The sequence below is a fragment of the Mycteria americana genome, chromosome 13 (assembly GCF_035582795.1).
Source record: "Mycteria americana isolate JAX WOST 10 ecotype Jacksonville Zoo and Gardens chromosome 13, USCA_MyAme_1.0, whole genome shotgun sequence".
Classification (NCBI taxonomy): Eukaryota; Metazoa; Chordata; class Aves; order Ciconiiformes; family Ciconiidae; genus Mycteria; species Mycteria americana.
Genome location: NC_134377.1, coordinates 11,001,329 through 11,027,648, shown reverse-complemented (window position 1 = coordinate 11,027,648; position 26,320 = coordinate 11,001,329). Strand labels below are relative to the sequence as shown.

The following is a 26,320-nucleotide window of genomic DNA, read 5'->3' as shown; positions in this document are numbered from 1 at the left end:
AATGTTCTCCTAAATAGTTTTAGGCTGCACATGTTAAGTGTGAAAACACCTGGTTAACATTTACTGGTTGTAAACAACTTTTAAGCATCTCTTAGCCAGATATTTTGCTTTGTAAGTAAAATATTTCAAAAAGCATAAATTGGTTTAGATAAACAGACAAAAAAAACATAAGACATGCAAATGAAGGCTTAGCAATAAGGACCACTTCAGTAACATTTACATGAAAACTACACTTAGCAAGGACAGAATGGATTGGGTACTTACAACGTAAGAGGAAAGAAAGAAAAAAAGCTTATCATAGTAAAATTGCCCCTTTTTTGCCAGAATTCACTATTCCTACGCCTGTATTTAAAACGTTACCTTAACAAGCACCAAAGGAGTTAATAAAAATGGCCAGGAATCAAGTGTTTAATACAGGAAATACTCTCTAAAATTTATTGTTCAGTCATCAGAGAGCTCTATAAAGCTTAAAATCCCCCAAAACAACAAAAAAAAATTAAAAATAATGTATTTACTTTTTTTTTGGCATTCGAAATTGTTAACTGCTGACATAGGGCGTGCCATGACCTAGTTACACAAGACAAAGATGGATCCCGAATCATGAGGGAAAAAAAAAAATCCGCTTTTTGTTTGTTTTTTTGTTTTTTGGTTTTTTTTAATCTTCCTTCTTCAGTGAGTCCTCTAGCATGGTGCCAGACATTAACACCACCCCGAGCGCTCCCCGCAAGTGGACGGTGTGGATTCACATGGCGGATCCCCCTTTTGGAACAAAGGAAAAGCCCAGTTGGCCATTTCGCTCCATTGCAGAAAAATGGCTGCCTGATCTGTTGGCCTCTCCTTAGCTGTCTGCTGAAGGATGTTTTTACACCGCCGTCTAATAACTCAAGCCCCATGGAAGCTGCTCGCCCATTGGCTGCGGCCGCCCCGCTGCCTTTAACCAGCCAATTGCCCGACCGCGGCCGAGCTGCCGCGGCCCCGCGGACCGAACGCAGCCACGCCATGCGCCCGCCGCGCTCCGCCCGGCTCCGCGCCCCGGCGAGCGGCGGAGGGACCGCGCCGCCCGGCCTTTAATACCTAAAACAAAATGGAAGCTCCCCGCTGATTGGCTGCCGCCGGCCCCGGACCTTTAATAAGCAAAACTGCTCCCCCCTCTCCGCTCCCCCCCCACCTCCCCGGCCGTGTGTCGCCGAACGGCGGCGCGCCCCGCCGCCGCCACCACCCCCCCACCCCCCCCGCCGCGGCAGCAGCAGGGCGGCGGGCTCCGCGCTCCGCCCGCCCTCCGCGGCCGCCCGGTCCGGGCTCGCCGAAGTCTTCCCCTAAAAAAAACTTGTCCCACCTATAGGTCCATCTTGTTTAGAAACAGTTTGCGCTAAGGTAAATGCAGCGGGCAGATTCCACTCGTCCCCCCGCATGCCGTTAACCCCGGGGTGGGGAGGAAAAAAAAATAAACCCACCCCGGCGGCGGCCCATGCGGCGGCGCTCGGCGGCGGCGGGGCGGCGGCGGGCGGCCGCGGGCCGGGGGCTGCGCGGCGCGGCCGCCGTGAATGTGCAGGCGGCGGAGGGCGGTTAGGCGTTCGCGGCGCTCGCAGCGGTGTATTGTGGGAGGCCGCCGCCGCCAGCAGCGAGCACACACAATATGTGGTGGCTCGCGAAAACGGGAGGCAGGAGCCTGGCGGCCAGCCCGCGCCGGTAACCGGCCCCATGTGAGACGGGAGCTCGCCTTTCGCCGCCCGGAGACGATCGGCCGCCGAGCGCGATGTCTTTCCGAGAGATCAAGGCGGGGGAAAAAGCCAAGCACCCTGAAGATCATGGCAAAAAGCAGAGTTCAAGTGAGATTGGGTCTTTTTTTTTTTTTTTTTTCCTCCTCCTCTCCTCCTCCTCCCTTTCTGCCTCTTGTCTGGCTGGGGTGGAGGGGGGACCCGGCTGGCAATTCCCCCATTTTAGGGCTCGCTTCGCGGTGGATTTCCTCCCTGCCTGGGTGTGTAGAGCGGGCGGCTCGTTTAAAAAAAAAAAAAAAAAAAAAGAAGGGGTCTTTGTTGAATATTTTTTTTAACTTTATGGTTTTCCGTGTGTTTTTTTTTTCTCTTTTCCCCTTTCCCCTTCCTCTCACCACCACCCCCCCCCCCGCCAGGTTGGATCAACGGAATGGAGAACAGCACGCAAGCCAGCACTTCTGTCGAGAAAAGAAATCACCATTGGAGAAGTTACAAGTTGATTATTGACCCGGCTCTGAAAAAAGGACAGCACAAACTCTACCGTTACGATGGGCAACATTTCAGCATGCCTGTGAGTGGGGGGGTCGTGGGTTTCCCCCATTGTGTTGTGCCCCCCCCCCCCGCCTCCGTCTTACCGGCGTTTTGGGGGCTGGAGGTCCCTCCGGGTCGTGCTAATCCCCGCCGTAGCACATGGGTGTGGGAGGGGTGTCTGGGGGGACACACACAGCCACCAAAGTTACCGCCACCTGACACTGTGTATTCAACTGTCAGGAGCCCAAGGAGCCCAAACCTGCGGCTTTATTTCTGTGTTTCCAATCTGTGTGCATTTCCCAGCAGTATTGCAATTTGACACGTGTGTGTGTGTATGTGTGTGTGTGCGCTTCCCCTTCCCTTGAGACAGCCTGTGCTTCCTTGGGGTTTATTTTTTCTTTTATTTGTGTCTTAAATTTCAAGCCCTGTTATTGCTGGTTTTGTGCTTTTTCTTCTCCTCCTCCTCCTCCCAGAACTCGGGAATCGCTCCTGTGGATTGTGTCAGGGATCCCAGAATAGGGCGAATATGGACCAAAACTAAGGAGTTGGAGCTGTCTGTCCCCAAATTCAAGGTACCGCCCCTGACTTTTGGGTTTAGCTCTGTATTCTTGTTTATCCGGGAGTGAAGCTTCAGTTCCAAATAGTTTAATGGACCGTTTAAATGACAGTCATATTCCTATTAACATTATTATTTGGCAAACTGTTTAACAATAATCCTTTTCTATAAAGATAACGAGAAATCAATGCATCTGTCTAATGAGATCACTTGAAGGTTTTGGAGCTGTGTCTTGGGGGCTTCTCGGCTGGGAGGCAGCAGAGGGGGGCTCCCTGCTGACAGTACTGCTCAAAATACATATTTGTAGCCCAGAAAGGAGCCGGTTTCAATGAATGGCTGCAGAGGCTCTGCTCAGCTCCGGGGTTCACCCCAGAGCCTTGGAGGCAGTTTTCTTTCCCCAAAGTTTGCAGGATGCTTTAACCCTCTCCCTCCCGTGCCATCCTTATGCCCTCCCCCACACTCATTAACGATGACGATTATTTTTATCGCCCCCCCACCTTGTGCCCGTTTCCAGATTGATGAATTTTACGTGGGGCCAGTGCCTCCCAAGCAGGTTACCTTTGCCAAGCTGAACGACAACATCCGCGAAAACTTTTTGACCGACATGTGCAAGAAATACGGCGAAGTGGAAGAGGTAGAGATTCTTTACAACCCCAAGAACAAGAAGCACCTGGGCATCGCCAAAGTGATCTTTGCCACTGTCAAGGGTGCCCGGGAGGCCGTCCAGCACCTTCACAACACCTCCGTTATGGGCAACATCATCCACGTGGAGCTGGATACGAAAGGTGAGGGGGCACATATCGGCCTCACGCGCTTGTGGTTTGCAGTGCCCCTGCCCGTCCCTCTCCTAAAACGAGAGGCTATTGCAGACTGCAAGGGCCCGGCGATTAAAAATACCAAGGGAGTGCTCCTGTCCCCCTGCGAGCGGGTCTGGTTTCTGGGGCCTTTGCAAGTCACGTGGAGCCAAATGTGTTGTCTGTTGCTAGGAGACAGCCCTGTAATTTGCAAAATGCTGCCATCCTGCCCATCCCCTGCCTGTACCCTGCCCCATCCCCTGCTCTCTGCCCTCGGAGGCCTCCTGTGCCCCCCATCTCCGTGTCCCAGGCTGGCCCTGCTTGGCCACCTCCCGGGGCTGCCGGACCCTGTGGCACCTGGCTTTTGCAAACTTAGGATTTTGGGGCAAACCTTGGGGTTCCTGGGACCCAAATCTCTGGATTCTGGTGGCGGCAGCGGGGCTGGGTGCTGTCCTCTGCATGCCTGGCATTTCATTGATACTTAGCAGCAAACTCGAGGCTGGCAGCAAAAGAGTGCACACGCAGCACTTGTCAGTGTGTGTGCAAGTGTGTAAGTGTGAGACTGTCTCTTAAAGCGACAGGCGCTCTGAGTCCTGGAGGTAAGCAACTCTCAGCCCCAGAGCCCAGCCCTGGGGAGCCCAATAAAGTTTCTGGATGTATGAAAGCGTTGCATTTCACCGCTTTGTCTTTTCTCTTTCCTCCAAGCGTGTTAGTGAAGGACTTTGCTAAAATGTGCCTGAATTTTAGAAAATGTCTAAAGCTGAGGAGGTGTAGATCAGTTGCTGTTTGTACTTCTTCGTTCTAAACGTGGCATTTCTAGTTTAAAACTGACTTATTGTACTCTTTCTTGGGAAGAGGGTATTGTTAACACCATTTTCTTAAAAATGCTGATATTTTTGTTCTATATTAAAAGGTTTCAACAATTTAGTGCACAACCTATACAGCAGTTGGTGTGCCACATGTGGTAAGAGGGTATAGTAGGACGTTTATTGACATTACTGATCACCGTTAGAAGACAAATCACAGTAGTAGTATAATATTTTCTATTGTGAGCTAAGCTTGACCTTACATATGTATGCTTTGAAATTCTAGTATAATTAATTTTTACAGACAGGCTCCTTCCCCTGCTTGCTTTGAAATTTCAAGGTAAAAATTACACTTAAGAACAAATTAACCATTTGTAGATTTAATAATGTAAGCTAAAGCAGGCTTGTAAGTGGTGGACGTCTTAATGAGAGGCATTTTAAACAAGCTGATTGTACGACATTCCTCCCTGTTTTCCTCCGTTTATAAACTACTCTTCAAGTCTTGAACAGACAGCTGTTCAAGAAACTTAGGTGCACATCGGGAAATGAGGGGGTTTTATGCTTCTGTTTCTTGGGAGAAAACATTGAAGTCTTAGTTTCAAATTGCATTTTTGTTTTGTTTGCCAGCTATATGCTTCTAATGTGCCTCCCCCCCCCCCCCCCCCCAACTGCATCTCTTTCATTCTAAAAGAGTAAGACTGTCAGTGTGCTATAATCTGTCAGAATCAAGTTAAAATATTATTCCTAAAATAGCATTTGCAGGTTAGAACATTCTTAAAAATATATATGTATAGTTTTCCACATTTCTTTCTAGTATTCAGCTTTTCAAGAGAATGAAAGGTTGGTTAACTTGATTTTTGTAGTCTAGCAAAATAAATACTAGGAGCAAAAGTGTCATTTTATGTGTCTGGCCAGAGCACAGGCCTGGGAATCTGGAACTAATAAGTCCAGTCTCTCTCCTCATCCAAGACAGGCTAGTTTCAAGCAACTTCTCTGCCTCAGTTTATCCATCTACAGAATGGACACACTTAATTATTAACTTGTCCTTAGAGAAACAGATAGGAAGTGTTTCACATTCATAAACCTCTTTGAAAATGGAATTGTAACTTTTACTGCATTATATTGGGGACCTAGGAAGAATTATGAAACTTTCTAACAGTTACTTTTTATTTATTTAAAAACAAGTTTTAAAGTAAGCCTAACACTTCCATACCCATGGCGTTGTAGTCTTATCGGGGGGGCAGTGTGTGTTAATATTTCAAGCATCTCTTCAAGCTCTTGTCTTGAAGAGATCTATTTTGTCATGACTTTAGTTGAACTAAAACAGTTTACATAGTTGAGGATGTGGCTCGAGACTTTGTGAAATGAGATTTGATAACCAAATAACCTCATCTGCGGCATTTATTCAAGATAAATGAGTCTTTTGCAGTACGCAGAATCATACTAAGGGGTGCTTTGCTTTCAAATTGCATGGAGTGATTCATAGGGAGTTTGGGGTTTGATCCTGCAGGACTTCCTCGTGAAAGTAGTACTGTTTCGGGGGAGATCTTGCCTGAATTAATTTTCTGGGCTCAGGTGCTGGGTCTGTCCCTTTTTCTATGTATTCTTTATCTTTCAGAGCAAAATTCAGACAGTGTCGGGGTCTGATTCTGTTGCCTTTGAAGCTGATGACAGATTTACAGACTGTAAAATAAGTAGGGTTGGGTTTTTGTAGTAACGAAAAATCCAATATTAAGAAACTGAGTCTTTGTAGAATTTAGGAATGGAAAAGCTAAGGCTCAGTAACAATATATGGGACAGTGTGCTTCTCTGGCTTTTATTCTTCGAAGGATGCCACTGAGCACACCTTTAACTAGGAGGGCAAAAAAAAAAAAGGATTAGTCAGTGTCTTTTTGGAAAGCAGTGTTAACGGTTTTGTCTTCAGCATTCCCATGCATCGTGTTTGCATTAATAACAGCCAGCTTCTACTAGCAAGGTGTGTTGGGAGAGCTTTCTGAAGTGGCTCTGGGTGTTGGCAGAGGCTTGTCCCTTGGGTGAGAGTTTCACTTCTCAAATCTGCAAGCTATTTCCTTGGCACTTTGGAGAGGAGGGAAACTGCTGCTCTCGAGAAAGCATGGTAAAGAGCAGAGCTGCCAGGCAGGCTGAGAAGAGGAAAAAGGATTTAGAAACCTCCTTGTCTTGGCTGGAGAAGGGAGTGTCTGACTTCACTTGACCAGCTGATTATTTAAAAACTATCCCTACGAGCCTCAGAGGTGATACCTGCTCTTCTGTCGTGTGGATGCAGCAGGCTGGGAGTGGTAGCAGCGTTGTGCAGGTGTCAAGAATATGCATTTTTACATTGGCTATGTTATTTCTGTTTAATCAACTCTTCCATTGTGGTCTGTGCAGGTGAAACCCGCATGCGATTCTATGAACTGCTTGTTAATGGTCTTTACACTCCTCAGACCCTTCCCGTAGGCACTGAACAGGATGTATCGCCAACTGTGAATGAAACTCTCCAGGTATGTTTGCTTGGCTTTTTTTTAAGAATAACTTTCTAGAAAATTCTGAACAAATGCATCATTAACGTTAGTGGTTTAACACTTTTAATTTAGCTTCTTTTTTTTTGTCTTGCCATAGTTTCAATGGATGTTACTAATTCACATTTAAATGTAACTTGCTCATAATTGCCACAGCAAATGTAACTCTCTGCAAATGCAGTGCATGTGGCTAATCTGTATGCCGGTGTCTGCATAGCGTGGTAAGTGCTTTTTGTCTTTCGGAATGAAAAATACCTACAGAACCGACAGTATGTGCCCTATTAACATTAGAAATTCCTGCAGTTAAGAGGACTGGATCAGATCTGTCCCTGAGATGAGATTATTCCCTTGAAGTCAGGGGGAATGATTTACAATGGTACATTTGGCCTAGTGTCTGCAGTATGTAATCCTTAGCGCGTATGTTCTACAGACTTGCTTAAAGGCTAAAAGAGGGAAGGTGTCAAATCTTGAATAGTGGCATCAATTTTCCAGAATCTTAATTAGTCACCGGAATCAGTTGTTAATAAAAGCAGTGGACAGAATTCCTGAGGGCTTCCAGGAGTCCCTCTATTTAGGGTATGATTCTCTAAATGGCTTTGTACAGTTACCTGCTGCCCTGCTAGCCCCACTGGGATGAGGGGACGAGTGGGAAGTGAAGCCTGTTTGTGTGAAGTCATCAGCCCCCTTGGCTTGTCTAAATGTACTTTGGCTCCTCATTGTGGCTTAGGAACCCACTTTAAAGCACCAAATTTGAAAGAGATTTGGTAGAGATTTTTTTTTTCCTTCTCTCTACTTCTCTGCACTCTTATGAGTTCTTAAAATGCCATAATGTCATTAATTCTGTGATCAGATGGTTTCAGGACAGGTAAGAGCTGTACATTGAACATGAAAATCCCATTGATCTGAAAAAATAAAGTTCTCCTCTTCTCCCACCAACCACCCCAAACAGCAACAAAGCAAAACCCCAGTATCCTCTTAACAAAATCATAAAGAGACTGATTCTTCCTTACCTCCCAGCAAGGTGTTTTTAAAGGCAGGAGGGAGGCAAGCAATGGTTTTGCTGGGAATCCGCTATGAGCAGGGCCTGGCTTTTCATTTCTGCTGGTTACAGCACATCTCAAATAAAAATGGACAGATTTGTTCATACTCCTTTTTCACGGTTAACAGCAAAACACTTAATTGATGGTATCCCTCTTAATTGATGGTATCCCCCAAAGTAGTCCCTGCTGTAATTATCTTTAAGATTGTTTCTCTAGCTATCGTGTTCATGTATTATATTATTATCCTGAATTGATTTTTTTCCCAATTATCACTAAAATTACTGCTTTCTGGGTAACTTTAACTGTTTGCATCATGTTCTTGTCACTAGAATCTGCCAACAAGCTTGTTTGCTGTTGTAGTTTAGTGAAATACTGACATTTGCTTTCCCCCTCATGCAGAACAGCAAAGACCTGACAGTTCTGTGAGCCACAATCCCTGCCTCCAGGCCATATCCAAACCCCACTGAAAAACAATCCACATCACATCTACACCAAAGGTGCAGAGATGCGGATTTTAGCAGGAAGCACGTGGCTGGTTCCTGACCCTTTCTCTGGGTTTTAGAACAGTCGAGGAAGAAACTTTCCTGATGTCCATGTGGTCATGGTCCCTAGGGGTCACACCAAGAGCAAGTCTACACTATTGAGTGGGTGAGATGTGTGTGAGTGTAGCAGGCAGGTGAGAGCTCAGCTTGGGTTTGATGGTGCTGGCATGTTATAAACAGGTTGTTTGAAGGGTCTCTTTACCTACCTGTGCTTGGGAGAGTAGCAGCGAGCCTGTAGTCTCACCAGTTAGCTATCTTGGTGTGTTTTTGGGGAGCTGGAGCTCAGTCCTGCCTCTTTTGCTACCAGGAGGATTCTCACTGAGCTCTTGCTTTGCATTATGGAAAATTGATTCTGGCACTGATGATTAGTGTGGCAGTGTTATGACTCAGCAGAGTCTGAGTTGGAGCAGGGCTGCTCCTAGAAACCCCCTCAATGTGCCTGTGAAGTGGGTTGCAGAGCAATTACTTGGCTGCTCTGTAGGCTTGTAGGGTTTCAGTTTCAAATGCCATAATCAGTAGTGCTCTACCTGAGCATTTGTCTTTGGGAAGGGGTTAAAAATGTGTTTTTAGCAGTTGAGAACTTCTTGCACTTTTAATACCTGTAGCCTTCTCCCTTGTTGTTACAGATTAATGTTTGGTAGAGAGGGTGGTGGGTGAGCTCCCTCAGTTGGACCAACACAAAGCCCTGCTGCATAGGTTTGGTTGAAGACTGGCAGTTTGCTAATTTGTGTGTTTTGATTTGTTCACAAAAAAAGTTAAATTGATAATTTCATATCTCAGAAATTTCTTAATTATCTTCCCTATCGAAACTCTTTTAGCTAAAAGTATTGTGCAAGTCTCCTGTTCACCTCATGCTCTTGGGTGTAGCTCATAAGGAATACTGTTGTATCTGCTTTCTTCTTCCTCCTCTTATAGACGAGTTCCTTTTTGCTTGCCTATTTCTTTTAAATCACAGGGAACTGTTAATAATGGATAATGGTTTGTGTTTTCAGGGATGCTGTAACTTTTTTTTTTTTTTTTTTGCCATGGGAATCAGTGCAAACGGCTGGGTTCTCAACTCCTCTGAAAACCAAACAGATTAGACAAATATCTTTTTAAAAGTGTGTGTTTAGGTGCTTTTCTCTCTTCTGTTTTTATAGTTGACGGATTCCCTGAAGCGCCTGAAAGACAGTAGCCTTTCTTCTGCGGGATCATCTGTTACCCCAAACAGTAGCACACCGTTTTCCCATGACACAGCCTATTCCAGCTGTCGGCAAGACACCCCGAACTCGTACAGCCAATTTACCCCACAGTCCCAAGGAACACCTCACACCCCACGGTTAGGGACGCCGTTTTCCCAGGATTCCACCTATTCTAGTCGTCAGACAACGCCTGTGTACCATTTTGGGCAGGACAGTGGGTACAAACCCAGGAGACATGAAACAAAATTTACAGATGCTTACAACCGTCGACCGGGACATCACTATGTTCATAACTCAGCAGGCGTTTACCGAGGGACAGAGCATCAGTTTAGTACGTACAAATCCCATCAACAGGAGCCAGTTCAGTTCTCTCACACTCCTCCCCTGAGCCACTCTAGTTCTTCGAGCTACAAATCTGCCTTCTCTCCCTACCAAGCACCAGCTGTATTTCCCCCATCCGATGAGCAGCAGTTTCCCCAAACTTCCAGGGAAACAGAGTACCGAAGACCTGCACCACCTCCCGCTGAGATGGTTGTGGAAAGCAGCGCTGCCACTAACATTGATTTTGTCCCAGTGAAGGAGAAACAGGAGGAGCCTCCGCCCTTGCCTGATTCGAACTCTGTTCCTGAACCGAGCACAGCATCCTTCTCTCAGACTCCAGAGAGAAGCGAGACCCCTGGCACCCCCACCATGGAGTCAGAAATGCAGCATAACAGTTTAGACTCAAGGATTGAGATGCTCTTAAAAGAGCAGAGAACAAAGTTACCCTTTCTTAATGAGCATGACTCGGATAATGAGGTCCGAATGGAAGGTAGCCCCATCTCCTCTTCTTCTTCCCAGCTCTCTCCCATCCCAATGTACGGTTCAAACTCTCAGCCCGGTTACAGAGGTCAGACGCCTTCCTCGCGCCCTTCCAGCACAGGCTTGGAGGACATTAGCCCAACGCCGTTACCTGACTCTGATGATGATGAGCCCATCCCTGGGACGGCTTCTCTGAGTCAGAATTCCCGGGGGACATCGGAGGCCAGCATGACTCCTATTGATCAGCTGAGCAGAACCTCCAAAATTGAGACCTCAGAGGCTAAAGAAATGGTGCCTGGTGACCAGACTCCAACGTCAGAAAAAATGGATGAGGTAAGTGAGCTCGAAGTGGGTCATGAAGCTCCATGCGTATCCCCAGAGCTGGACAGGGCAGGGAGTCGCTCTTTTCTTTTAGTGTCGCTGGAGCGTAGGGTTTCTGGTGGCTTTTTCTTTTACTCAAGGCAGCTGGAAATGAGTTAGACGTGACACAAAGTGATGGTCTTAATCAACTTGCCAGTCTCCAGCTTTCCTTGTTTATAATAGCAACCTGCTGCAATTTATAGCTTCAGGAGAGCTCAAGGACTGCACAAGCCATGGAAGGGAAGTTTGGCCAGTGCTCATGCTGTGTCAATGTCTTGAGTGTCGACAGACACTTAAGCCACTAGAGGAGTTAATCGAGCACTTTCTGCCATTGCTTTGGTCCCTGAGCGTGGGTGTGTATGTATGCACACACTTGCTTAACGGGGCTTTCATGTTATGCCGAAGTATTGAATGTATACTTTGTTTGATAGCTCTCCAGCTATTTATGCCATCTGGTTTGAATGGGAGACAGTTGCTGGGTTTTAATACTTGCTTTGCTCAGTTGAAAGGGGGAGGTAGTTGGCTTGTGAGGGATGTGCTCCACTGAGTCTTCCAATAATAGAGCGGAGCTTGCTGCTTCTGCTGGGGCATTTGTGGCTGAAGGGACAGCGAGAGCTTAACAGTGTGGAATGGTGCCAGCAGACAGAAATTACGTTGCATGGCCTGTCTGTTTGGGAGGTCTGTTGCAACAAATGTGAGTATCGCTGCAGTGGACGTGTCGGTCCTATTCTGCTGTGTCAAGGAACAGTCAAAATACAGATCTTTGCAAATGCCAGACCCTTTCTCCTCAGTGTTTATAATAGCCATGCAAGCAAATGAAACTGCTGTCCCTGGTGTGCAAGAACTCTGCAGTAAGGGGACCTCAGCCATCCAAGAGGGCTAGTCTTGTGTAAATGTCCCGAGTGTGGTAGATTAATTTACTCATGACAGTTTGCTGGGGTTAAGCTGGCAGAATGGATTTCCCTCCAGTGGTCTGCAGTTGTGAGGTTTTCACCCAAGAAGCGGCTGCATTTCAGGAGAGGGGGAGCTGCTCCTGTAGGTACAGGCTTTGCAGAGCGCTTAACTGGAGGAAAAGCGCTGCAGCAATAACATAGTGCGGGTCTCAGTGCTAAATAGAAAAAAACATTGTCACTGTAGTGGATATTTTGTTTTTTCTACATGCCTTTCCAAACCTGCTTGTCCTTGCAGTTGCCAGTTTAGCCTTTGAAACAATTCAGCTGCTTGAGGTCTCATTCATCATCTAGGCTGGCCCAGACTCCCCTCTTGGGAGGCAAGTCCCTGGCCAGTGGGACTTGTTGATGTATTAATTAGGAATGGAGTTTTGATTCCTTGAGCTTGGTCTGGCAGGCTTAAGAGGGAATGCTCTTAGTTTGTCTAAAAAAATGAGGAAGGCATCCCTCATCTCCTTGCCATTCTGGGCTTGTATCTGCTGTCCTTACTCTCGTGCAAGTGGGTTGCAGCCAATTCTGAGCATGTTTAGAAAGATGGATGAATGCCAGCGTGGTATGTGGGGTCAGGCACTTTCTGTAGCTGAGATCAGCGTTGGGGGACTGGCTGGGATGTTATATTTGTAGGCTGTGATATGGTGTAGCAGTGTGTGGACATTGAAGCCCATGTTAAGTCTTTGTCTCCCCTTAATGAGATGCTGGTGTCAGAAGTTCACATTGATGGTTCTGGGATACAAAATTATATAAATGTCTCAATCCTCTGCAGAAGTCAGAAGGGTGGTAGCAGGGTCTCCATGCAGGTCATTGCTGCCTTAATTGTCTCCTCCCCCCAAAAAAGTTTGATGTTTGTTGTTGGAGCTGTTTATTCAACCCTCCTCTTGGTTACAAATCACACTAAGCTATTCTGGCATGTTTGAAAAGTTGCCTGCGCCTTTCATTGCTCCTTCTGATGCACAAAAAACGATCTCCATGTGTTTTTGCTTCCTTCCCCCGCCCTTTTCCCCTCCAGTTTTTTGCTTTAGAAAAAGGCTCTCCTGGCTTCCCTCTCTTTTGCTGAAGGAGCAGAGCTGAACAGTGACTTAACATAGGCTGAAATTTGAGCTGCAGCTTTCCAACTGAGTTAGAGAGGGGCATTGAGTCTGTCTAAGGGCTGGAAAGCTGAACCTCCGGCTTCAGCCTATTGTGATACCACTATTCAACTTTCAGTCCTTCAGAGAATCCTCCAGCAAAACAGAGGGAAGGCAGACCCGAGTATTACTAGTGACTGTGTGGTGTGGGGAGTAGAGCAGAAATGATACATTAGCATAGGGAGTGCTCATTAAGTATCATAAGGAAGCAATAAAGGGCAGAGAGTTTGAACTTATTTACTTCATATTTGGCTCTTCAAGGGTCGGAGCAGCCCCAGGCCAGCTCTCTTTGGGCGGGTGCTCTAGCTGGGAAAATCTCAGGATTCATAAGGATGCCAGCAAAGTTGCAGGGAAGTTTTTTTCCTGAGACAGTAGGTACTTTTCAAGGACCTACTCCTGTTTCCCATCAAAACAAGCACGATTTTTGTCAATGATTGCTAATACAGTAACATTTGTTCTATAGGTGAAGCGCTGTCAAATCGTCAGGCAAGTTAACCACCCCAGACTTGCCATAAGTAAAGGAGGTACAGCCAAGCCCCAGCAATTGCTCTGATTTATCTTGCAAGACCCCGGAGTTTGATTTCAAGATCCGGTATGATACTCCTAAGCCAGAGCTTGGCAGGGAGTTTGGGTGTGGGAGAGGAAGGGCTGTGCATCTGTCTGCAACACCTAACTCCAACTAATCTCAGAGCAGTGATTATGGTCTGCAGAGAAAGTCCTGCTAAGCTTAGCCAAGGGACGAGCGCTGAGAGGTGGAACAGAGCGGGATGTGGGCAGTACGAGGTAAGAGGAGAAAAGGGATCCTTTACAAACAGCACAACCTGCCAGCCAGGAAGACAAGGCAGAGAGGGCTTTTTCAAGAAACTAGAAGGTGACAAGGAAAAAAACCAGCTGAGCTGCATTGTTATTTTAGGAAAATTTTTGAGGGTAGCAATGTACAAACTTTCCCTCCTATGTTCCTGAGAGATAACAAGGAAAGAATTGTAACAATTTCTTTTTCACAGGATCTTTGCTGTTTCAGAAGTGCAAAGGTTAAGTAAGTACAGTTTGACGTTTTGACATCCCATTTGAGCCAGGTCTTGTTTTTGCCTGGCTTGTTACAGGAAGAGACCCTGCCTGTGTGTGCTGGGGAGAATGACAGGATTATAACAAGTCATTTTGTATATTGATGATGCCTTTCATGTTGCAGCTTACGAACCTATTAGTTTGTGTGCATAGCCAGTGTGTAAGAGGAAGACCGTATGATTCACAATGGTATTTTTCCAGATTTATAAGTACAAAAGTACTTTTTAATTGAGGGATCAACAGACTCCTGTCTTCTTGGTAGTTTGGCTAAGCACCTAGTTACTATGATGGGAGGGGTGCCTTAAAAATGCCAAAGATAATCATAAAAATAAAGGTCCTGAAACATGAATGAGGCGAGAGCAGTTCTGCTGCTTGCTGTGAATTTTAGCAAATGGTTTGGGGAGCGAACTGTGCACAGCACAGTGCACAGCAGCCCTAGAGACCCTGAAAGCCACTGCTGTCACCAGCACCCCTCACTGTCTCCCTCGGCTGTTGTGAATGTTTTTAATGCTGTGCTGGATGCTGAGGTGCCTCTTACAGGACAGCATCGACATCCCTGTGACAAGCTGTGTGTATGCAGCAGATCCTCTTGCAGTTACTTGGGGAGAATTTCTGAGCTGCGCTTACACATAGATGAGGTGGGTCAGGCTCACCCCTACAGTGAGCTCTGCTGAAGTCCCTGAGGTTACATGTGGGCTGAATTTGCACTTTGCATTGAAGTATCTTCGGGTTCTTGTGTGGTCGCAGCCAGAACTGGAAGAAATTTATGTTGAAGTGTCATATTGCCCCTCTGGAGCCGTAGCAGGATGTGATGACATTCTCTGCAAGACACTGCGTCGTGCCTTGTGCCGCTCCACACTGCTGCATCCGCATCCAGACCGGGCTGTGTTTCAGTAGCTGGTAAATGATTCCCCTTTTCTACAGAGGCAAGTTCACCCTTTGATTGTCACGAGAACCTGTGAGAGAAAGCAGTGCCCTGATGCTGTCCAGGCAGCGAGAGGAGCTACAGGGGGTTTCTCTGCCAGCAGTACCTGCAGCGGTTGCCCCAGGAGCAGTCGATGCCCCTTGAAGCTGTGCTGTGCAGGAGCAAGTCGGTCTCTGCCTGCCGAAGGATGCTCTCTCCTCCTGTACCCTGTTCCCATCCATGGGTTGTGCGGGGTCGGAGGCAGCACTGTGTTCCTGGGACGCTGACAGTGGGTTAGATGGAGCCTCCTAAGGGTGAACCCAAACACACTCTACTAAGGAATGTTTCTGGGCTGGAGAGTGCAGAAGTGATTTATTCAAGGTAAATGCACATTAAGGTTGAGAAGGTAGAGTCTTAAGAGCCAGGAAATTTGATACCTTGGTTTCCACAGTAACTGTGCAAGAGCCCTTATGCCCATAAGTAGCTGTTATGTATGTATAATATATATGGGTACACCTGGGATCCAATTTACAGCTAGAGTGGGATTCATCATTTCTGGAGGGAGATGGGGGGGAGTAGATGTGGGGAATGGTTGCTCTGAATGTATTTTTTTAATTGAAGAAGGGAGAAAAAACCTGAGAGCTGTGATTTATGCCCAGTCTCGTAAACACTTTTTCAAATTTTCCTGCCTCCTGAGCTCTTGCGAATGCGATCATGCCTGACAGAACCAGTTCCTAATGGAAACTCAAAAAATAGGTATATGTTATGACCATGAATTTCCAGAAATGCAGCCAGCCAATGCCCAGGCAGCAAAGATTTGGATGACTGCTGTGGTTTTCAATGTGAGTTACACCAGCCATGCTAAACCTGTGAAATTAAAATGAGAGTGAGCTGCTTAAACTGTGGGTTCAGTTCTGCTCTGCCTGACCCATGCACAGCAGCAGCGAGAAGCCACAGGGACTTCAGGGGATCTTGTGGAGTTTAAGCTTGTTCAGAAAAGAAAGCCAGCACACAAATCCCTCAAAAGGTGATTTAAATATAACACTACACTGGACCCTTTTGAGAGCTCAGAGATCTGTTCAGCCTCCACGTCCAGAGGAGGGAGCACGCCGGGGCAGGACTGCAGCTGCAGCCCTACATCCTCCCGGGGGTGCTTGGGGCTGAGGGTCAGTTCCCATATAACCTGGCCAAGGTAAGGATGTCCCAGCTCCTGAAGCAGTGGAAATACAGAGTATTGTTATCTTACCTTTTTTTTGAGAGTTGATACTGGAAGACCACAGGCAGGGACTGCTTCCTTGTACATCTGATTCATTTACCACATGACATCCTGCTGCTCCTACAAAAATTTATACAAAGTAGAGAAGTCTGTGTTGTATTTCACTTTTGACTTTTTGTATTTGGCTCCAGTTTGATTCTTGGAGTGCTTGCAAGGCTGGTGGTTAGCAGAGCAGAGGGCTTGACCAACCAAATGTGTTCAATATAGGAAGCAGTGAGAGGTAACAAGCCCAGTGTCAGTTTTTACAGTCAATTTTTCAGAGCAGAATTGGATAGGATTCACCTGGTGTTCCTGGTGATGCACCCCCTCATGCATGTATGCTCATGGTGGGGGGGAACTAAACGGAGAGATATTTGACTGCTTATGATTTGGGTTTTTTGGATACCTAACAACTTCAGTAGAATAAGAGAACACGTCTCTTGATAACAGAGCTAGAAATGGTGAAATGCTCTGGAGTGTAACTGAAAAATAGAAAGCAGGCTGTGGTTGGGAGGCTGAGTGGTTCTTTCACTCTCTCATACCAGGCCAAGACTTTGAGGCTTTTGCATTTTGCATACCTAATAGAAACGACATTGCCATCCCTTTTTATAAATCACTGTTGCTGATTGTACTCTTGCCACTAGCTCTGTTTTGCCACCAGTGACTTTCTGTAAATTTTCAGTTCCTGGTGGACTGGGTATGTATAATTGAATTGCTTGTTAATAGGTAGAGCACTGCTTATTTTGTGTTTATGTAATCTATACATGCTCTGCTGCACTGGAAACTTAGATCCAAATGACAATGTTTAACCACAGCATATAGCTTATGGCAGAATAATATTTGCAAGTCTGAGCTCTGCAGACCATTTACAGTTAGAGAGCCCTTGGCATCTTCCTTTTTCTGCTTACAGAGTTCTTCCTATTCTTTTCAACACTCAGGTTTTAGCAGTGACGATATTGAATGTTCAGATGTCATAAATGCAGGCTGCGAAGCCTCACATTGAAGTGACATGTTTTCCTCGCAGTTTCTCCAACCCATTATCATTCTAGTTGCATTTCGCATCTGATGGTTGTGAAAACTGACCAAGGGAATGCAGACAAGTTACTGGATGGCAGTGTATGTTGAAACGTGCAGTGACACTGAGAAAATGTGCCAGTGTGTTAGGTAATCAGTAGAAATATTGAGAAAATAATTGCTGTTAACATATTGTGCTGGCAGCCACCAGAACAGCACTAATTTCTGGGTCTGATTTTGAAGAAGACGGAGCAGCCGCTGTGTTCTATATGTGTCTGTGTCTGACACAGAGCAGTGAACAGATGAGCACTTATTCAAATTTCTGCTGGCTGTTGCCTTTCCTGGAGTCCTCTAAATAGATACGGTTCATCAGTAGAACGTTTTTTCCGAATGCATCAATTTTGAGTCTCATGACTTTGCCACCCCCCTTGTATTAATTTTAATTTTCGGTTTGGGGTACTTGTTTGTACCTAGTGAAGACAGGGCAAAACTCAAAACGAAACCCATGAGTTCGTTAACTCTGTGCATCACGTACCTGCCCACGAGGGCTCCTTTGACCCAGACACGTTACTGCTGTCTCAGGCTTTATTATGAAAGTGCAGTGCTTGCTTTTGGAAATGCCTACTAATCATGAGAAAAAGGTTGCTCAAATTTTTCAGCTCCTAAAACCAAAGTATTTAAAAGAAAAAGTTTTAAAGTCTTTTAAAATGTTTTTGATTTGTTGAGTGCTAAAATAAAGCCAGTGGCTGCTTTCACAAGGTTCCAGCGGTGCAGACAGGCCTGATGAGGTCAAGATGCGTATAAAATAGCAAGATGGCAAATTGGGGTTTCTAATTTCTCCCTAGGTTGGAATAGGTTCACTCCTCCAGGAGTTGCAAAAGTGTTGCTTCAGGAGCAGTTTGAGTAAAGGAAGTTGTTCGCGGCTTGGGCTTCGGCAATCGCTCTTTGCGTAGAGGGCACTGTGAGTGCTGTGCAGGCATGGCGCGGGGAGGAAGCGAAACTGCTGCTTGAACTTGAAGCTGGCAGCAGTTCTTACGGTTTGGAGGTTTGGTTGCAAAAGGGTCAGACAGCTGTAGCAGAACTTCCAATTTAAACTCCTTGGGACTCGGGTGTTTTGACTTAGGCACTTTTTAGTGGCATTTGGATTTGCTGGCTGCTCTGAACATGTGTGTTTTGTGGAGTATGTATTTATGTGGAGTTGATAACTGTGTACTGAGTGCAATTTATCATGCACCTTTGACCAGCTCACTTGTGTTTTGCCCAGTATCTCTCTCTCCGTATCAGGCCATGAGTCAGGAAGACAGTTAGGAAAAAGGCTCTGGAAATGGTGGGGAGGGGAGGAAAAGGAGTAGCAAAGACAGTCTCGACAGGGTTTGGTACTTCCCCTCTTTTCTCCTTGCCTGCACCTTCAAGCGTTCAAGGTGGGATGTCCTCAGGCTCACCACTGCCCAAATTCCCTGTGTCAATGAGTGCAATGGCATGGAGCCTTAGGAAGGAGAGGGCTGTGGATGGTGCAGGTTGAGTGACATGAAGGAAGGACTGGGTTTTGTTTTTCCTGGAGTTGAAACAGTCCTTTGCTGGCCTGGTCAAGGAATCAGATGTCTGCTGCTTTTGTGGATAGTGTGGAGTGAGAGTCACTTTCTTATATCCATTTTTTTCCAAAAAGAGCTGTGTTTCACAGTGAGCGGTATAGTTTTGTGCTGATGTCCAAGTGGTGTGTCCTTCTCCCGCTGTGCAGGATTAACATGCGTTGCACACGTCGGGGAGATGTTCCCTGTGGAGCCTCTGGGGAGGGGTTGCTGAAGTAGGTGGCTTCCTTCCAGGTTTCCCTTCTCCCAAAGGAGCTTGTTATTTCTGGTGCCTTGTGTGTCCCAGGCAAAACAAAATGTGTATATTTCAGGTGACAGCAGTGTTATTTGGTGGAAGCAGGAGCTGGTTTAATGTTGGCACATAGCTCTGAGGACAGTTTCCCAATCCAGTCCTTGTTGCTAAGCGGTTGCCAAACATGGCGTTTTGGTCAGCAGATGTGGCTGAGAGTTTCCAGTGCAGATAATTGAAATATTGTCTTTGAAGGATGCAGATAAATGTGAGCAACTGTTATCATGGTGCTACAAGCATTTTGCTATTTTCCAGGAAAAAATTACTTGGAAAATACAAAAATCCTTATTACTGCATAAAATTATTCAAATTACAGTAAAACATAAAGGGCAATCTACTGGTTGAATATATGCTATGGAGATGTGTGCATTTTTGGATGCATTTTGACAAGGGAATCTCAATGAATTTATTTGCTTGTTAATACAATGTCAGGTGGGATATATTTCCCAAATTACATCAGAAAAGTGGTAACAGCAGATGGTTTTACAAACCTGAGGCATATTCCAGGTCAGTGAGAAGCAGGCAGGAAGGTGGTATGGGTTTGGTGGCAAAGGGCAGCCTGGTCCTAGCAGAACCCTTGATGGACACCTGATGCTGGGGTTGCTTTTAAATTCCCCAGGAGCTGGCATCATGCAGGGGCCACCCAGCCTGGCTGTAGGACACCAGAAGTAAGCTGTGATCTCTGCTGGGTTGGATGCTCAGACTTGAGCTTGAGGAAACCTTGTATGACTTTGTCTTGGCTTGTTGCTGGGATGCATGTGCTACAAAAGGGCTGTGGCACAAGGCAGCAGTCAGGGAAGTGCCTTTTGGCATGGCTGCTGTGGGTGCGTGGTCCTTTGGGGGGACCCTGGGTGGCTTTTGCAGCCCAGCTCGGCTGGCTATGTATCGCTGTGGGGTCATGGAGAGGGGGAAAGCGGACAAGGGAGACACGAGGAACTGCGCAGGTGGGTTTGCACTGTTTTTTGGGGGTCAACCACTGTGCAGTAGGTGCAGCTACCACATGGCCTCTGTCTTTGCTCTGAAAGGGTTTGTGTGGATCTGCTTTCAACATCCAAGCTGAAGAAAACCTGAGCTTTAGATAGTACCATGCCTTTTAAAAAAAAAAATTAAAGGGCAGCTCATAGTAGTCTCTAGACTTCTGAATTGGGATGGAGATTGTGTTAGGACTAGATTTTATTGTAAGTGAATTTGGGGCTAAATGTACAAACTGAGTTGTAAAAAGGATGAATGTTGGACCCTTGTTATGACCTAGTTTTTGCAGTATTTTTACTATTTTAACTGAGCTCTGGTATCAGGAGTATTGTACAATGTAACTCTGTTCTAGTGAGGCACAACCTTAGTATCACATCCAGTAAGTGAGATGTATTGATTATGGTATGTGGTATAAGTACCACCATGCAGCTCTGGTGCTTCAAAAGGTGCTGAGGCTAAACTGTCCTAAGTAAAAAACTATTGTGTGCAAACCACCAAGCCAGCTGTTCCTGCACAACTGCTAAAAAAAAAAAAATGCCTGTGCTTTCCAGTTGGTCACTGGAATCAGTGAGCAATGTATGGAGTGCATGAGCACAGAGCTGTGTTTGGCTGGTTTTGTGCCTTTCTTGCAACTGTTTCACATAGCTCTTTAAATGAGTAACCTGCCTTTTCAAGAGTTCATATGTAACTTCAAACTAATGAACCAATGTAATGGGAAAGCTGCTTTAAAAAATAAAAATAAGAGCTCTGTGATTGTGAGTGGTTTAGATATGCCTGCTCAAGTATGGGCTGTAGAGGTGCTGTACTGCCGTGTGCTTCTGCAGGGCTTTGCGCTCATCGTGATCATTTTAGCAAAGCTCTTTAAAGCAGGTATTAAGGAAGTGAGTAAAATAAGTGTCACCAACATGGGGAGGCCTGAAAGAGCCTTAGGACTGGGATGGTCGGTCTGAGGAGCAGAGCACAGGTCGCCTGGCACTGGCTGCTGCTGAATGGCTCTGCCCGTGTGCACCCCTTCCTCTTGAGTGGTCATCTGTGGTAGGGCTTGATTATGGCTTTGCTGGAAGAGAGAACAGAAAGAGACTTTGGACTAACTCATAAGTAAGCAAGGAAAAGGCACGTCTTTACCTTTCTTTGGTTGTCTGTGTTGTTGGGGGTTATTTCCTCTAGGTTACTGAAAGACCTTCAGTGGGAGGTCAGAGCAGTTTGTGCCATGCAAAAACCCCATCAGCAGCAGGGCTGTATGCGGTGGTGCTCCCCTGGGGTGCCTCTGCTACTCATGACCGGCAGATTAGGACGAGATCTTGTTCAATAGTTGCTGGTGGACCTGTCTTCCACAAATGTCTAATCCATTTTTAAACCCATCTGAGTCTTTGCAGTATCCTGTGGCAATGAGGTGCACAGCTGAATTTTGCTCTAGGTGAAAAGTGTTTTCATGTGTTTGTTTTAAACCTCCTAATTAGAGGACAGGTGAGAAAATCAGCATACTTTACTTCTTGTCTCTTTTTTGAATATTTTATGCTTGCACAAATAGCAGTGGGAATGCAGCCCAGCTGTGGGGTATTTCCACTCTGGTAATTTAGAACAGTTGCGGTTACACAATTTATTTTGCATATAGTGGGGATAGTTTAATAGCAAAAGTTTGGTATCTTCTTTAAGGCCATGAGAAATGTCATGTCCTGCACAGAGATTATTTTTAAGGGATCAGTCAACAGTTGGCAGCCACAAGGGTTACGTTTCTGTCACCTGAGAGGAGTGGTATGGGGAAAAAGTTGCCTTTCCCATCACTGAGCTGGTTTTGGAGAGGGGCAACTTGAAGGTATTTCTGGCTGGATATTGGCTTAGGCTTTGTCTTAGAATGAGGAAGATTTTTAATGTTTTAATGAATATGTTACTTACCGTGGCTGATGTGCTTGATTCTCTCCTCTCTGACTGCACTTAGTTAAATCAGAGTACGGCAAGAGAAAGAAAATCTAAGCAGGAAATAAAGCAATGAAAAATTCAAGATGCCTCCAGAGAGAAGATCCGTAAGAGAAGAGAAATGTTACCAAAGGGGAACTGTTTCTGCTGGCCTCACCCTTACTTTTGAGGAAGAACATCCCTACTCAGCCTCCTCAGCTGCTTGAAATAGGCTCCTTGGAGTGAAGCATCTCCTGTGGTCTAGCTGGGTTTTAATGCATCTACGGTACTTTGCTGGAAAGGACTTGTTAGCTTGTGTTGTAATGCTCAGAAAATGAGTGGAGCCTGCTAAGCTCATTAGGGTGCCAGTCATCGTTTGTGGTCACTGCTGCAAAGGGCTCGCAGTCTGGCCACAGCAAGTTAGAAGTTTTTGTCTCGTGAGCTTCTCATTCCCCAGCGCCATTCTCTGCTGCAATGTCCCAGCAGGCCTGGAGCACTTATACCACCTGAAGTGGGGGCTTCATCCAAAGTGGTTTTAAATGCTTTTTGTTAAGATCAGGTGGACTGGCTGAATGGTCTTGTCTGCAGCAGTTTTGTTGGGAATTTCAGAAACACAGCAGATGTCCTGTTTGTGCTGTCTTGGGATGATGGCAGTGACTGTCTCCAGAACAGAAGGCCGCAAGTTTTCTTACTTGAAACCATATCATGTTGCCACCATAACTGCAGTCAAGATGATAACAAGGTCCTAAAGACCTTATTAACAGTATGTTCCCTCTTTCATGCTCCCTTATTTCTTCTCAAATAGTTGGTACTGGGATAGAAGAGAGCTGCTGGGAGGAGAGTGGTGCTAAGTCTGTGTGACCTCCCAGGCCAGCAGTGAAATCTCAGCAGAAGAAATCTTCAGCAGCTTTTTAATGAAATTTATGAAATCTTCAGCAGCTCATGAAGTCTCAGCAAAAGTGTTCAGGAAAGGGAAAGGTTCAGATAAAAATCAGGACTTTAACTCTTTCCCCTTCCTTGTTCCACACTTTTTGGAGAATAAAAGCTGTACTTGTTTGGAAAGCGCTGTTCTGGACTACCTCCATCAGCTGTGTGCTACAGGCTCCTGGTTTTTCTTGCAGGTGCCAAAAACAGTTGGGCCTCTTTGCTTCCCAGCTACATGAACAGATCAGGACAGCACCCTAGAAATTCAGGGCAAGAATAGCTCCAGCTCTTGGAGGGCAGAGGGAGAAGCCAGACTCATCATTTGGGATGCCTCTTGAGAAGGAAGGCAAGTGTCTGAACTGCTGCCTCAGGATATACTTAATGGCACCTGGGTCTGAGAGCAGACAGCGGCGAGCAGAAGAGCATTAAAAGATGATACTGATGAATGATCTAACAAAAGCTCTTCTTTTTTTTATTTTGCTCGTGGTCCTTCAAGACCTTGATTCCTTTGTTTTTGCCCTCCCTTCTGAGGAGACTCAACGTTAACACAGGTTGCATTGTGAACGTCCAGGTCTTGCAAATGAAACTGCTGTTGCTGCTGACACTGGAAATGCAGAAAGCACTGAACAGAGCACTGAAAATGCTGCCATAACTGTAATAGCCATGTGATTTCAGATACTCGAGGGTATAGTAGGAGTACGTAAAAGAAGAATAATATCAAACTGGTCTAGCTCTGCTGATTAGAGCTCGTTTAAATACAGTACAGTATGTGTACAACCTATTCATCAATAGGCTGATATCAGCTGGGAAGCGAGACTGTTTTCCAAGCTTATCTGCTTTCTTATCGCCCTGTTGGTGGCAAGATCTGAATTCATGGCTCCATTTGACCTAAGGTTTAAGTATGAGGGTAAGCTCAAGTGATGGCATATGAGCTCCTGCCTGGCACTGAACTGTAGGGTGTCTGTGTACTCTGCACACGCAGTTATTGCACCTTTTTTTTTTTTTTTTTTTTTTACTTATAGGTGGACTCTGATCTAATGTTGCCAATTCCCTTTATCTTTGATTGTAAAGTACCTTCTGCTCTCTAGAAATGTGGTGCATTTCTGCACACCAATGTGAAGAAGAAAAGGAGCATTTCAGAATTATTTGGGAAATTAGTTCTCTGTATACAGTGTGATTTCTCCTAAATTCCTTACTTTTCTTTGCATCTTTAGAGAGGGAGATGCTTCCTCAAGCTCTGCATCTTTTGTGTGTGGACAGACATCAGAATAAAATCTACTGATAATAGCTGAGATGGCAGAAAATGACAGAGAAGCCCATTGCATGCTTACTACTACCTTTCTTTTTTTCAGAGAGACTGTTTAGTTGCTCTCTTGGATTTGGCTGGTTTGTTCCCAGGACTCTGCATCACTGAACCTGATGTCTGAATAGGGCTTTACCTGGGTAAAGCTAGTCTGGCTGTATGAAAGTCTTTGGGAGAAGCAGAGAACATTCCCTGACTAATTTATCTGTAGGGGGTATTTTCTTGCCACTCTACCATCCTTTTATGCATGACTTAGCTTCCCAGCCGACTAAAGCCTTTGAAGTTAGATTGCAAATAGCTCTTCAGCTATCCCTTCCCCCCATCTAAAATAGGGACACCAGAACAACCATTGCTGTGGAAAGAGCCTGCCTTGTTACATGGCTCCCCAACGTTAACACCCATCTCTCTTTTTCCCTTTCCCTCCTTCCTTTTCCCTACACCCCCCCCCGAAACCTTTTTTTCCCCCTTAATAAGATCTACTTAAGACTTGAGGGAAAACGCCATGGTTCCATGAGATGGTAAATCCAATTTTAGGGTGTTTCATATGTGATAAAAAACACTATGGCCACATGACGCAGCCCTTGAATTGGCACACATTCGCCCTGCCAGTTCGGATTTGTTCATATAATACAGAAGGGGCGACTGTCCAGGCAAGCTTCGCATCGGGGCACGCACGGGCTGCCCAGGCATCCCTGATCTCAGGCTGGGGGCCAGTGACTCCCTGTCTCGTACTCTCACTGTATTTTGTGATCTGCCCAGTTGTATGATCACGTTTGTCTTGGCTCAAATCTGTGCAGCCAGGGGGTCTGGAAGCTTCCAGTCTCAGCGTTGATGAATGTGGACCCAAAGAATGTTATATTAGCCTGCACTCTTCCTAGAGCTGTCCCTGCAGACACCGGAGAGTCTCTTGTGCATGCTGGAAGCCCAGGGGCAATGTGTGGCTTCTCCAAATACCCCTTCTTCGGTGATCTTGCCAACAGGAATGGTATAACCACATCATATGCTGTGAAGCTTGCAGTTCAGAGCCTCCTTTCCCTTATTGAAGGGAGAAAGACCTGAATTAAACCACCCCTTTTCTGGAAGGTAATGCACTCACCGTTAACAGAGCAAACCCCTTGGCAAGTTATTGCCCTCTTTGCCAGTTCATCTCTTCAGGCTTTCTGCTGAGGCAAATCTGGTAGTTGTTTTCCCACTGGGTTAATTTATGGCTCTGAGGCTTGCTATCCTAGGAAGCTCTTGCAGTGGGTTCTTGGAATTTGTGTTGAAAAATAAAGTATGGTGCTCTCTGGCCAAGAGAAAGGATTTTTGAAAGTTCTGAATGCTGGTTGAGTCTTCTCCCTTTGGGATCCCATTTCTCAAGTAGTCTTGTTTCTGGATCAGTGAAGATCTGGTTACCTTGGACCACTAATTGCACTGCATTTGCTTCCCATCTCTGTCCTCTTTGCTTCATGTAGAGTTGTCCGTCCTTCCTGGATCTCTTGTTAAATAAAAGAAGTTTTTAGCCTCATGGAGATGCTTAGAGGCTGCCTAAGTGGGTGTTTCTTACTCCAGGATCCATCTCAACTTTTGGAAAGAAGAATCCATGCAGCTTCTACAGCCACTGGAGCGTCTATTTACAGTCAAGTCAAAATAGCCTGAATCCCTCATGTTCAATTGTTGCATTTATTTTCTCTTATTTTTCGATTTTTGGGGACCACTCTTTCATGCCCCATGCCACATCAGTGGTCCTTGGGCTTTGCTTTGGGAAGTACTGACTTAAGCTACTGCTCCGTTCCTTTCCTTGGAGACACTGATGTTATTTCACTGCTCTGCGGGGAGAAGGCAGAGGATAATCTCCTCTGGAGTCTGAAAGGGTACCCTGAAGTGTCGAGACCTATCTCAGATGCTCGAGCCATCATCCAATGGCCTGCAGGAAACTGGCGGTGCAGAGTTGCATGAGCCTGGGATACTGTCTTTGGCACTTCTGTCATTTTAGCTCATTTTATGATCTTAATTCGTTAGATTTTCTAATGATAGCATAGACCAGTGGGCAGCCTTCCAGCTCTCTCACTGTCCTTAAAACACAAGTCGATTTACTTATGCTTCTAGTGTCAGGAAACACTGGAAGTGAGTGAGGAGACCTTTTCCCTTTGTAAGCTTTCGCTCCATGTGCTTTCCCCCCTCGAGAGCCTCTCCTGCCATGCACTGAAA

General features: G+C 45.8%; 1 protein-coding gene across 2 annotated transcripts in view; it reads left to right on the top strand.

Moving 5' to 3' along the window:
* Positions 1–1,696: 1,696 nt before the first annotated feature.
* The window catches only part of SETD1B (SET domain containing 1B, histone lysine methyltransferase), a 52,636-nt gene continuing 28,012 nt past the window's right edge, over positions 1,697–26,320 (top strand). The window contains exons 1-6 of one of the 2 annotated variants that reach the window (XM_075516090.1): positions 1,697–1,829; positions 2,132–2,286; positions 2,720–2,818; positions 3,317–3,587; positions 6,791–6,903; positions 9,643–10,818. In XM_075516090.1, the coding sequence (XP_075372205.1) occupies positions 1,757–1,829; positions 2,132–2,286; positions 2,720–2,818; positions 3,317–3,587; positions 6,791–6,903; positions 9,643–10,818 (1,887 nt within the window). In that variant the 5' untranslated portion in view covers positions 1,697–1,756. Of the gene's footprint in view, positions 1,830–1,930; positions 1,979–2,131; positions 2,287–2,719; positions 2,819–3,316; positions 3,588–6,790; positions 6,904–9,642; positions 10,819–26,320 lie in introns of those variants that run through there. The other variant, XM_075516092.1, reaches the window with a different exon arrangement.